The sequence below is a fragment of the Melanostigma gelatinosum genome (genome assembly GCF_949748355.1).
Source record: "Melanostigma gelatinosum genome assembly, chromosome: 5".
Lineage (NCBI taxonomy): Eukaryota > Metazoa > Chordata > Actinopteri > Perciformes > Zoarcidae > Melanostigma > Melanostigma gelatinosum.
In genome coordinates this window covers 9,015,749-9,029,916 of record NC_136638.1, presented here as the reverse complement: position 1 = coordinate 9,029,916, position 14,168 = coordinate 9,015,749, and the positions used below count along the sequence as shown (strand labels likewise).

At 45.6% G+C, this 14,168-nt stretch overlaps 1 protein-coding gene across 1 annotated transcript in view; it reads right to left on the bottom strand.

The window, feature by feature from the left end:
* The window catches only part of aff2 (AF4/FMR2 family, member 2), a gene marked incomplete at both ends in the record, with an annotated part of 132,664 nt that overhangs the window by 723 nt on the left and 117,773 nt on the right, over window positions 1-14,168 (bottom strand). Inside the window, 7 exons of the mRNA XM_079268092.1 lie at window positions 1,891-2,108; window positions 4,756-4,808; window positions 6,014-6,107; window positions 6,869-6,940; window positions 8,556-8,692; window positions 9,401-9,464; window positions 12,413-12,546. Coding sequence (XP_079124218.1) covers window positions 1,891-2,108; window positions 4,756-4,808; window positions 6,014-6,107; window positions 6,869-6,940; window positions 8,556-8,692; window positions 9,401-9,464; window positions 12,413-12,546 — 772 coding nt within the window. The remainder of the gene's footprint in view (window positions 1-1,890; window positions 2,109-4,755; window positions 4,809-6,013; window positions 6,108-6,868; window positions 6,941-8,555; window positions 8,693-9,400; window positions 9,465-12,412; window positions 12,547-14,168) is intronic.

Genomic DNA, 14,168 nt, shown 5'->3' with positions numbered 1-14,168 from the left:
AAAGAAAAAGAAAATTACTGTTTTTTTTGTTTTGTTTTTGGATGAGCATTGAAGTGGCGAATGAAAAGAAGCGAAAATACTTTTATTCTGAAAATCCAACCCTCACTTTAAATCTTGAGCTTTATTTAGTGGCTTAGGCAAAATCAAATGAATTACAAGTGTTAAAATGCTAGCTAGCTTAACACTTTGTTGTTTGCTTTATTTGGGGGCTCAGGCAGCATGACGGTTAGCTTGACGTGCTGTTAGCATGCTGAGGATGATGGGTTGGCTGCTGTTTCCTGGGTTGCTGCCAGTGATAGCAACATGCTTGTTAGCATGACATGATGTCAGCTGTTTGTTGTTGGCTAGCATGATGTTAGCTCGTGGTGTGGAGTGAAATTAGTCTCAAAATAGTCACATAATATGTATTACACTGAAAGCCCAGATGTCCCAGATGTTTTCCACCTGCATGGATTTGTGGACCTGTGTGAGCTGGAGACCGTGAAAATAATCTCAGAACACCACACGCAAACGTAACCTGATCCCTGCACGCATTTAACAATCTGTAAATAAATATAAAAATATATATCAAATATTTTATACTTTGTATACACAGGAAGCTTTTCAAAGGAGGAAGTCGTGAGATTTTGGAAGCTGACGTTGAAAACCTGCACGTAAAACATTAATACTGATTCAGGTTGCATTGGTTTTCACGAGATCAAATTGATTGGGATTTGTGTGTAGATTGGAACAGTCACTGACGACTACCCAAAATAACGCACACATCGTTTGCAGATCATGTAACAAACATTTGTGACCATTTTGAGACACATTTGACTCCACAGTGATGTCACAGACAGAAGCAGCCATGATGGAGGGCTGTGGTGAGTGGTAAAGAGGAGGACGCTGAGCCTCATACCAGTGAGACTGTGAATGAGTGCTGTTGGTTCATCCAGTGGAACCACATATACAGTGATTGTGATTGGACAAGTATGTGCTCTTTGTTTAGGTGAAGGAGGGATACAAGGTTTACAGTGTGGAAATGATTCTGATAGAAACACTATCTGTAAGACTGGTGAAGCTGGATGAACAGGGACTATTTAATGTCTGTTTCTGCAGTGTGTGTGTGCTTGACTAAGAATTTACATCGTCGAATCTAATTGGTCGAGTTTTGCCCACAGTTGCGTGATCGTGGAATCACGCGTTGTTATTATTTTGCTCATTGATCCTCCTCTGTTTAAACTTCACGTATCTATAGAAAAGCAGAGATACATCGACAGAGAGACACGGTTTCATATCATGTTTGATTTTTCGTGGTCGTGAATCTGGGTACGAGAGCGAGAGAGAGACGTTGGCCACAAACAGCTGTTATATGTTCCTCCTCCCCAAAATTCATATTATATGACAGTGCTACCTCGTGTGATCTCTGATTAATAAATGTAGACATATTCTTTGATTGTTATGTATGAATGATGAAGGATCCTTCCTTTCACGGGACTGGTTACTGGTCAGTCCTGATACAGATACCTGGGCCTACCGAGAACCCAACCACCACCAGTATTCAACTGATGAGCTGAATGCCTCACTGAGAGCATCATTCCTTTATGTGTACGGCAACGTCACACTTGACCGAAACATTGCTCTGCTTACTTTGTAGAACAAAATGTAACAAATGAATGAACAGATATAAATGTATTGAAATGTCATTGATCAAAAACAATGTTATCCGATGTGTCGTCTCACTTGTTCTTTTCATGTCCCTGGTGGTGTCACTTAACTAGTCCTCCTGCTCCTGTGTGTGACTGAGCAAACAGTCATGAGAGCCTTTATGTCTTCTCTTCTAATCGCCTGCTGTCACGTGGTTGTTCAGTAAAGCCTCCAGAGCACACGTTCAGTGGTCTGTAGTCCTACCTTGGCTGTCAGTGGCCAGTCTGTCAGCCGTCTCCCAGTGTTCATAGCTCCGCAGGATGTTGTTGGTGATGTTCACGTGACTGGCAGCCATGTGGTGAATCCGCTGAGGGATGGCCACGCTTCCCGACGAGCCCGGGGCTCCTCCGGATCCTCCTCCCGCCCCTCCGCTGCCGGCCGGGGAGGGGCTGAGTGAGAGGGGGGACGGGGTCCCGTTAACCCTGGAAAGAGAGGCAGTGAGTCCCAGTAACACCAAGAGAATGAAACGGGGAGCTTCTGTATGCTGGAAGGGCTTTTGAGAGACTTGATAACATACAAAGAGGAAAGTGTGTCAGCCGAGAGTTTCGCCAGTTACATGTTTTCCAAACAGACTTACTGGCGTCGAGGACGTGTCTGCTGAATACTGTCTCTATTAGTTTTCTATTTCCTAAAGATAAGACTGCTAAAAACGTCTCGACTGCTGTCGCACAAAGCAGGAGAAGCTTTATTTTGAAGTGGCTCAGGGTAAGAGAACAAAACAGTGATCAGAACAAGGACAGAAGAAAATGGAAAGTTAAACACGCCATCGGGACAACAAGCTCTATACTTGTGACAGAAAGCAACACGTTGGTATTAAAGCTGCTCAAATCCATTTCTGGATTTTGTTTTGGCCACTTGGGGGCAGTGGAACTCAAGACGGAGATATTATCACCTTATAAAGACGAATGTGTTCGTAGACACTTGCTTATTTACACATTAGCCTTCTTTTGTGTCATTTTTCCGCCACCAGATGAATGTACGGTGAACATGAACTCACAGTGGTACATCTCTGACATGTCCGGTTTGTAATTGGGTCTTAAACAGCTGAATCTGGTCTCCTTGGATTCGTCTGACGGTTCCCCTGTCAGCCCTTAAGGACAGAAGCTCACAACTGTCGTCGTCTGCCCTGCCAGACATTGTCTTCACCCTTGAACGTTTGATTCTTACGGTTTTGTGCGACACATTACCCACTGACCCACTCGCTCGCTGTGAATGACCTGCTCTATAGGACATCACACAGACTTTGTGCTGGAGAGCTGGCAGGGTAAAGTCTGTTTAGTGTCCGGTCTGAATTATTCAGACATTTACCTTCTCACATACAGCTCCTCCAGGCAATGTTCAGATATACATGTAATGTCTGCTGTTTGGTGCCGGGCAGGTCGTGTACAGTGGGTTTTTACAGTTCTACTGAAGCTGCCTGCTTACAGTCTGTTTACTGTCTGCTGAACCAAGACAGTAAATGAGCCAACCGAACCAAAGCAACAAGCTCAAAGGCTCTAAAACTGCAGAGTCGGAGCTTATTCTGAGTGACACCTTTCACATTACATGTGATTAGTAGATCGATTAGTGCAACTTTCACTTTGTCTGGTGGTCAAGCTTTCACCGGTTTGAGTTATTCAAACTGGCTGAACCGGCATTTGTCAGTGTGAAGCGTTCTGACATGTGATGGTAAGTATGAAGTCAGCGGCGATGTGTTCGTGTTAGTTTCCCTCAAACTTCAGCCCAGGCTCACTTAAGGTGGACTGACCATTAAGGTGGACCAGCTATTCTTAAATGAAGTGACAAGCTGCTCCTCTAAGGATGATCGAGTGGCTGCTGAGTCAAGTGAAGCACCAAGTGGTCAAAGCTGTTGTACTGGTCCACTCCGACATTTGGTGTCAAATCAAACAGGTTTGAAAATGTTTACACCAGTTTAACGACAACGTTAGAATGTAGAGTGAAGCGGAATATTTGGTGATGCGTGGGTCAGGATAGTTTAATACTCGCACCCACCCAACCCATGAGGGACAATCGGCACCACCTGACCCACAATAACATGTGTTTATCAACCAAAAGAACCATTCATAATGTTCTGACCTGTGACATCTAGGCTAGTAGGCTTACCCGAACCCCCCCGACTCGTAGATTGACCCGTGTATTACGCAGCCACCAGTGGAATCTAATTCTATGAATAGTACAGCAATAATAATATCACTGTAGCCTGGTCATATATCTGCAACTGTGCAGAAATACTGCATTTAAGCAGAATAGACATGCCGGGAGAAAAAAGAAAGTTGTGCAGCATTTGAATGGTGATTTAGAATTGAAATGTCAGCGTTCTGAATGAAGCTTGAACTGTTGTACACAGACCTAACGATGATACGGTGTCAACACCGCTGCACATCAATGAGAGTGGAGATGAGACAAACTGTTGTTTTGGCTTCTCCAGGCAGTGACCATTTCAGTCCAAAAGGCTGTAAGAAGTATTAAGTGTGTGTGTGTGTGTGTGTGTGTGTTACTCTGGTATACACTGTATAGTAACATCAGTCATGCTCGTACAGACTGCTCCCCTGCCCTGCTCAGCTGGGTGTCTGGCTCTGGCAGTGATGTAATGTCTGTGATGTGGCCTTGACCCTTGCCGACCCAACAACTTGTGCCTGATTCACACTCACCACACACACACACACTCACGCACGCACACACACACACACACACTCACACACGCACACACACGCACACACACTCACACACGCACTGAGCTCCAGTCTTGCTGTTGTGCAGCATCAGAGCTGTCCAAACTCATTAGCTTCACATCCACAGCTCCTTCACCCCTCTCCTCCTCCATCCATCCATCATCACTCCCTCCATCACTCCTTCTCGGCGGCCCCTCCAGTCTTCTGCTCCTCACATCTACAACAAATCAATCCCTTTATTTGCTTCCTGAGGGGTTTGTTTGAGCAAGTGGCTGTCAGCGGCGCTGGTATTTTGCAGCAGAGCTCCGGTGCATTCGAAATTCTCAATTATCTGTGTGAATGAAGGGGGGGGAGATTGCACACGTGTGTGTGTGTGTGTGTGTGTGTGTGTACTCACTTCCCATTGATCCTCCAGGGAGAGGGTGCTTGATGGGAACTCTTGGCTGAATTCTGGGTCACAGAAAGACAAATGTATTAAAACCTGTTTTTTTCATGGCTTACAGTAACAGCTTCAGTAGATACATGAGAGGAAGACGAGAGACGGAAGAAGGAGAAATGTATCATCTGAAGGTAAATCAATCAGAGCCAGGCTAACACATTCCCCTGCTCCAGTCGGTATTCCAGGCGATGCAAACGGCCGGCTGGCTGTAGCTTCATAGTAAGCAGACAGCTAGGACGGCGCCATCAAGCTCCTCTTCCAGCGCTGAGCAATAAAGCAAATCTTTCACAAATGCCAAAAGTCTTTCTCTATTTACCTCTTCGTGCATTGGTCTAACGGGGTCGGCACCCACTGGTTGACATTGCTGTGACGGTGCCAGAGTTATCCAAAAGGCTGTTTGCATCAGCTGACTTCTTTCTTTAACTGATGCAGTGGGTTGAAATGCAGAGTGAGTGATATCGATCCACAAACACAGACTGTGATCCCTTCATGTAATCAGTGATACAACAAACCCGTCAGCTTAATTCGGAATGTTATGATAACACAACCACACATTGCACATGAACAGTATGTAATGTGAACACATGAATGTGTCGTGTAGTTACAGATCCGGTTGGACTCTTTTGAAATGAAGCGCTCAGACTGCTTTCAGTGTTTCTTCCTCTTCTCTGTCTGTCAGCACGTGCTGTATGTACACAGCCTGTGCACACACACACACACACACACACACACACACACACACACACACACACACACACACACACACACACACACACACACACACACACACACACACACACACACAGCTAAACCAGTCAGGCCCGTCCCAGGATCCAATCCCATCAACGCAAACGCAGCGCTGTGATAATGACATCCTCAGTCATTAATTAAACCAAACGCAATTAATCAAAACAAGCACATTAAACCCCAACAATCCACTGTGATGACTGACGGAGCTAATTAACACATTAATATCAAAGAGGAAGAATGGATTTTAATAACGTCATGCAAAATGAATGCACGGGCACCATGAACATGAATATGAAATGGGTTGGAGGGATTGTAATTGGCGTTTCATGTTTTTCACACGCAGAGGGAGAAAATGAGAGCAAGAGGAAATAAAGTCCATGTCCAAACGTGTGTGTGTGTGTGCGTGCGTGCGTGCGTGCGTGCGTGTGTGCGTATGTGTGTGTGTGTGTGCGTGTGCGTGTGCTACCTTGAAGTACTCCATGAGCGACCGCGAGTACTTGACAGCGTGGTCTTTCTTCAAATGGAACATCCTCAGATACAGCAGAGACAGACAGCGGTTACTATGGAAACAAACCCATTCGAGAAGGCAGATGAATCCCCTTTAAAGCTCCGTCCTCAGTACCGCCTTCATGTCATCCGCACAAACACGCACTTCAAACGCACGTCCGCCCGGATTAGGGGGAACTTGAGTGAAGCAAAGAGTGTGAGAAACGTACGACACTAATATGTGATCAAATCAAAGTCCAGCTCTTTGTGATTGTCATTTGAAATATCACATCAAATAAATAAAATGAAAAAAAACTCTGTAATAATAATCACAGAGCCTTCTGCCTCTGTTTCTGCAGGAGAGTGTCGTCGTTGTTGCTGTCAGGTGACCGGTGTACTGTGAACCACAGTCAGCCTACAGCATCTGTGTGACTGTCAGATCCTGACCTGACATCTGAGTCCTGCTTCACTCCGTCACAGCGCTGCGCTGATGACACGTTGTTGGCAGCTTGTGTTCATGTTTCCTGATTGTTTCAGGTCCCGTCGTACAATGACTGACGCTGATCAATTTGTTCCGTTCTTGTCTGCTGATGTCAGACAGCAGCGTGAAAATCTTTCCCACCTTCTCTTGTGGGTGAAGCTTCTCAAACAGAGCGTAACAGGTAGCTTCACGCAGCAGTTTGGCCGGCCTCATAATTAAAAACCAGAAACATCTTAATGGTAAGAAACAATTTAGAAACCTGGCATTGGGAAACTCATGACCTCAGTATTTCTTAAATCCTGACTACGGCCCTGCACACACACACACACACACATAAAAAGAGAATGGTCGTACCACAACACGGCTAGCTTCTTCTCAGCGACGGTGGCTGAATGGCTGGTGAAGTTCTTCAACCTCATGGCGTACCTGCAGAGGAGAGACGCTCATCACTCACATGTCCGCTGGTCGATGGCGGTGAAGTGTAAACACGCTGCATCTGTTAATGACGGTCAACACGTGCATCCTCACGGTTCATCGTCATTAGGAAACCGAGGTTAAAGGTCATTCGAGGAGCTGCTCTTTCTGGACGCAATGAATGTAAAGCGGCGACACGGCAATTACACGGCGTCCACCCTGCTGAAGTGCCCTTCGGCAAGACGAGCTCCGGGTCAGCTTCACCTGCCTCTGTGGCAGGATGACTGTATCCCTTGGTGGCTGATTAGGTATTTCAAAGATGCTGTGGGGATCGGCTGCCGCCTCCCGCCCTCGGTGACCCGGTGTGATTGCTCAGCCAGCTGGTTGAATCGGTCAAGATGAAATCCAGCGGTGACGGGCGAATCAAGTGAGAGCGCCGACACCTTTGTCCTTCATCGATCTCTGTGGGGAAATTCTTGTCCCTTCCTGCTGCTCCCTCCTCCGGGGAGGTCAAAGGCCAGAGTCACAGATCAGCACCCCCCCCCTGCAGCTGGTGGCGACTCGGCGTCTTGCTCAAGGACACTTCAGCAGGATGGATGAGTGCAGACAAGCGGGGCTTGAACCTGAGTCCTCCAGTGGAAAGACTCTCTCCCACTACGGCGCCTGCTGTCGGAAGCAGTCGTTTGTTATTCTCACTTTGCTCTCTTAAAAGTCGCTCTTTGTGGCTTCACACACCGGCAGCTCTGGAGAACCTGCGACGCAACACTCGTTAAACTCTGCTCATTAGCAGCTCTGCGGGTCTGTGATGCTTCACACAACAAAGACATAAATAAAATACAATCCTGCAGAGTCCTGACGTTTCTCAATACAGCTAATCAGCTTTTAGTTGTTATTCCAAGACTCAGGTTTTTGATGAGTCATGTTCTGTGGGCAGAGAGGTGAAGATATGCAACCGCAGAATATTATTTCGGCTAATAGGCTAAATCTACAACAGGGTGGGCTGATAAGAGGTGTAATTATAGGGAATGTGCAGTGGCAGTGCACATGGGAAGAACCCACTCATCTCTGTGGGTCGTCATGAAAGAATCAAGGAAATACAGCATTCAATGGCTACACAGCTGAGTAGAGTGTGAGAGCACCTTTTTGATTTCCAGAGAATCATCTTTGAAAAAAGAAGTGCTAGAATCTTCATGAATGCCTCAACTTCACCTCAACATCGTAATCCTTTGAACAAGCCTCGTCTAAAGAGGAGCAATGCATGCTGGGAGCGGTTGAGTATGTCCATTAAGCTCACGTTTATACTTCCTGCTTATCGAGTACAAATTAATTTCTCTCGTACACAAAGTCCTCATACTGCTGACAGTGCGCACACACTGCATACTCAATGGTACGTTTAGGAACAGAGCCAGAGATCACGTCTCAAGTGCTTCTGTTTGCCGGTGTTTATTTATGTGCATGGTTTGACAAGCTTTCACGATATGGACAGACCATCTTCTCGCTGATGGTCTTGTGTATTTTGTGGGTCACAAGTTCCTCACAGTGACTAAAAGTAATGCTTGTTGATATACAGTATATATAGCTATCTTAGTCTTCACTTCATTGTTCTGTCTGTCCCTCCTCACTGTACCTGATCAGCTCCACGGTCTCAGAGTACATGGTGTACGGGGACTTGGCCTCCAGTGGATCTCGCTCCATAGCATTCCCACACTCTATGAAGGAGAGGGCGCCGTCTGCGTAGTTCACCGCTTTACCAAACTTGTCCATCTACAGATAAGAGAGGAAGAACGAGGAAACAAGAGCGACGGATGAATAAGTGACGCAGAGAAAGCCGAAATGTGACAATGAGGAAAAATCCAAAAAGAAATGTAGCAGAAGAGAGAAGACAAAGACAGAAGAAGCCACGTCTTAACAGCATTGTGGCAGACGTACTCTTGGAATAATCTCCCGCTAAGATGCAAAATCCCCAGATAAATGTGAGGAAAGAAGGCGTAAACACAAGATAAGTAACAAGTTAAATAAATCTCATTTCACTGTCGGGGAGGGGATCAGATAATTCCTTTGATATTGTGTAATCTTGCAGACATCATCAGTCCTTGAATGCAATGTTCCCCCGGAGACAAATGCTGCAATAAATAACACTAATTATCCAGTGCGCCACTTGATGTGAAATAGATTTTCATTCTTCGGAGACTTGCAGTGCACACGCATGATCAACGACACACACACGCACACACACACACACACACGTCTGAGCGCGTGCACGCATAATTAAAGTCCAGACTGTAGATGGTAACATCGTGTTATCAAATCATTTTCTTGCCGTCTGTTTGTCTCCTCGTTGCCCATGTGCTGAAGGACGGAGGTGTGCGCGTGTGTGTGTGTGTGTGTGTGTGTGTGTGTGTGTGTGTGTGTGTGCGTGTGACCTGCATCTTTCAGTGACTGCAGAAAGAGTTGTGGGAGACGACGTCTTACCAGAGCGTCGGCCTTGTGCTTCAGTCTCTTGGCCTCCTGCATGTAGTAGTCTGCACTGTGGACTCTGGGAACAGCACAGGGGGAAAAGAGCACACATAGCATGTGACAATAAGTAAATAATTAAAACCCTGCAGGCTGATTTACATAATCACTGGCTACGAGTAGCTCGCTGTGAGTTATATACAGTAGCCTACTTAGGTATACATTCCTCAGGCTCAGTGTAACCTGAGTGTAACAACAAAACATGTTGTTTCATGAATAATGCAGGAACCCTTTGGGACAAATAAGCAACGCGACATCTTTTCTCGTCTCAACACAACCGGACCAGTGGTGAGGTAGTTCCAGGCATTTTAAAACGTCTGATCTGCAGCACGAGGACGGCGATCCTCCCTAACAGCAGATAACTTGTTTCAGGATGAGACGAGTTGTGTTAACCCTCTGAACACCACGCGGTTGTCAGCTGTCACATCCGTGTCTCTGTGGCCTCGCTACTCACTGCAAGGTAAAAGTCCTGCACCTCTCTGGAAACAGCACCACCACGGCTGGAAGAGGAGGCAACTCAAACAGGTCTGTTGTGCACGATAACACAGAAGCCATGCCATCAATCAGAAACAAGAAGATTGAATTTCGTTGATCATTTTTACAAACAATGGAATCTATATGGACAACATTTTTCCAAGTGTCCACAAGTGTTACCAATTGTGGAAAGAAAATAATACATATTGAACTATTGACATTTGTACAACCTCTACTTCCAGCCTCTCCTCAAGCTCAGGATTGTTGTCACGTGACACTTGCAGGCAAATTAAAAGTCTCTGGTTAGAGTCAAGGGTTTATTTTGGGCGAGATGTTAAATGAGACGTGTAGAATGAAATGTTTTTGATGAAATATCAGTCGGAATGATGAAAATCGGACAAATATGACGGTTGATACGGCTGCTGGCGAGGATAAACGGTGCAGTTTTGGCGATTGTTAAAAGAAAACGTGCCGGCAGGTTTTGATGTTCAGTTGAGACCGACATGAGAATGCATCAGAGGTCTCCATGGGACCACTCGGTTCAGTCAGGGTGGGTCCAAACTATACTCAGGCTAACTGGGTCAGGTAGGGTCCTGCTCTACTGTGTCAACGTGTCCAATATCCTCGGGGAACTCGGTGGACTTGCCATCAGCTCTAATCACAAGGTGTGTCATCATTATGATGACTGTGCTACAGTCTGTTCTGTTGGTTCAGCAGAGGGCTTTGTCTGGATCTGGAGCCCGGGTGGTGAACAGAGAAGATGAGCAGCAGCAGTCTGGACTGGTCTGGTGTCAGTGTGACTTGTAAAGCACAGAGGGAAATCACATGTATCGCTAATCTCTCTGACATCAGCTGCGTGTTAATTGGGGGAGCGTCACGCAGCTGCCACTGCCGGGGTTCTCTCTGTATCGGGGTCTTTTGGTGTCGACAGCATTTCTTCATCAGGTCTAATTATCCTCGGGTCCCTTTTGGATTGTGTGTGTGTGTGTGTGTCTATGTTGTATTATTTCCAAGTATTGATGCATGTCAGGTTTGGGCTATTCTGACATGACCAGACCTACAGTGTCTCACTGCTGCCAGTCTGTTGGTCACACCTTTTTCTTTTTGTTCCACTCTGCGTTGTTCATATTTCTTTAAACCGATCACAGTTGTCTCAGGGTGCAGCGACGGTGCTCTTGCAAAGGAAAGGGGAGGAGAATTCTGTGTGGAGTCAGCAGCCAATGGTCGGCTTGTATTCACGTTCTACATCCTGTGAGTCAGACCCGCTCTTTTGCGTCGGGTACACTATTTGGGAGCAGAGAGCGCCTCTGGGCTGCATTATTGTGTAAGATCATAAGATAGATCATGGTGGTAATAATTAGCAGCTAGCCGAGGTGGGACCAAGTCACTGTTTATCAAGTCCCGAGTCCCGAGTCAAGTCCTTAACTTTGAATTTCGAGTCCTAAACAAGTACTAATGTGCTCTTCACCAAATGCATTGCCATTTGTGTCTTCATCTATAATTTTACACCTGCAATCAGTTTTTGTTGACCACCGCGTAGAACAAACGTGTCTTTGGTATCACTGCTTCTGACTGCCACTCAGTAAGTCAACACGAGTTAAGTTCTCTCCTGCAACGTGATTGGATGTTGTCGCATTGGTTCAAACAAAGCGGATCTGAGGAATTACTTGTGGACTTGTTGGGAATGATGCGCGTTAAGTTTGTTCAGGAAATCAACTGATTTGTGGCACACTGTTAAAATAAAATACTGCTTAATCTGAATCTATGTTGGGGGAAGGTAGCAAGTGTTTTCAAGCCGATTTAAGTTCAAGTGAAGTCACGAGTCATCCAGGTCCAGGTCGAGTTGCGAGCCTTTTTGGATATTAGTCAAGTCGTGTCTAAAGTCATCAAATTTGTGACTTGAGTCTTGTGATGGAGACCAAACCTGTAGAACCACAGCTTCCAGCTCAATCCACTGGTACTGCTGGTACTAAAGCCGCCAAGCTTCACTCCACCTTCTGCCAAATATTCTGAAATGGTGCTCTCCATCTCCTACTGTGCCATGAAGCACAACCCCTCAGTCAAACTCAAACGGTTGGCCTCCATTAAAAAAAAGCAACGGAGATATTAAGTTTGGATTATTACACTTGTGTTGAATAAAGAACAGTCTGCTCTGTCTTCATTGGCTGCATGTAGTTATCTCAGAGAGAGGCATAATCAACACAAACCCTGTGATGTAAAAACAAGACACATAACATGGATACAGTGGAACAATCCCAGACCTGCTCCATGTAAACAGCAGACACCTGCTGTCTCCTCACACAGGAGGAGAGAGATTACTTCTACAAGCAACGAGGGTCTTATGCACCACGCTGATGAGAATATGAATGTGTTTATGAATGAAGCTGCTAACAGACTTCACAAGGAGGTGAAGCAGCAGCTCAGGATCCATTGCAGTCGTTGTGTTCCTGTTTTGTACATATTTCCGTGCACGGTATAACCAGTATCTCCACATACGTGTCGCTGAACGTCAGTCGTGGCCGGCGAGGTTCTGCAGGTTCCACCGGTGGTTCCGACCACACCTCCGAGTCCGACTGTCCGTTGGCATGGTAACCGTCTCCGCTGGGCTTCTCGCCGTGGGTGTCGACGTCCTGAAGTAGGGAAGCATTAAATCCACGGTTACGATAGCGTGACAATGCGCGGCTTTCATCAAACTGCTACTTCAACTGTATCGCCGGCTTCTCGCTCAGCGATGGATTCACTTTGCCGGCTGAATTAACGGTCGTTAATGATGATGTCACCGTTATACGTCGGGGATGAACGGATAGAAACAAAGTACGCCTGAGAGGTGTGGCTGAACTCACTCAACATGTGAGCCAGAAGTCGATGCTGCAGAACATTATGATTCTATATTCACACGCACATCCATGACAAATCGAACGTTTTGCAGTTTAAGCTCTTCTGAAACTTTAAATGGACATTAAGTAGAATATGATTAAATGTTTTGCCATTTTGTGAATACTTCTACATTTAGTCGTTTACTGGGAGCACTTCTTTAGTCAATCTTGTGCTTTTTGCATCTGTGTTCATGCATTACCTTCTACTGTACATCAGTACCAGAGGTGGAAAGTAACTCATTTGTCATGTACTCTATTTGGGTGCATCTTTGAGGTACTTGTACATCACTTGAGCATTTCCATTTCATGCTACTTTATACTTCTACTCCACTACATTTCAGAGACAAACATACTTTCTTTTTCTACTAACTATATTTATTTGGTTGCTTGAGTTACTTTGCAGATTCAGATGATTGATATGTCATATAAGCTGCCCAGCTGTATACATAGTAGTTACAACTATCCCCATCTTCAGCAGCCGCAACATTTAAGTGATGTGCACATTACTGCACCCAGAAATATATAACTATGATGTAACATATATGATTCTGCTGAATGAGTACTTTTACTTTCAATACTTTAAGTTTATTTTAACACTAATAGTACTGTTACTTGGGTAAACGTAGGGATGGATTGGTTTGTAACACTTGGATACTGTGGTATTGCTGCTTGTAGCCAAGTAAAAGCTCTGAATACTTCCTCCACCACCGGGAACAACACGCACACAACATGTTTCAGTGACTTTTGCTCCTGAACCTCCTGAAGCAGCGGTGGAGATGTGTGTCACGCTGCAGATTCATGGCATGTCATTAACTCAAGAGTTATTTTTGGGAACAGTGTCAGGGGAGAAGATAATGCCACCAGCTTTTGACCTGAGAATCCATCTCAGCGCTCCATCGTGAAGCACGTCCCACTTCCTGAGATTATGTTTAGGGAGCGAGGAGGAGCAAGAAGCAACACACCGGTGTGTGTTCCTTTTCGGCATCCGTGACGTTCAGTGTCAGCTGGAATAATCTCAAGTATGACTTTACAAATGCAACTGTTCCTTTTGTACTCTTAAGCTGTAAATAACTAAGACGATCAGATCCATCAAACTCTCTGTCCTTCACTATTTGTGTAGCACCTCGTAAGTGCATAAATACAGAGGTACAACAAAACAGCTGTGTGAGATGTTTTGAATTGACTTTGCTTAAAAACGGCGGCGCCAAGGCAAGGATGTCTCATTTATTAAATGCCCGTTGCCTCGTCTCCCATCTCCTTCCGCCCTTTCCTCCCTTCCTCTCCTCGCATCTCCAGTGGGCGGGACAAAGATGCGAGGAGAGGAGGCGAGGAAAGGAATGGAGGATGTACAAACTGGGAAATGAGAAATCTCTTGG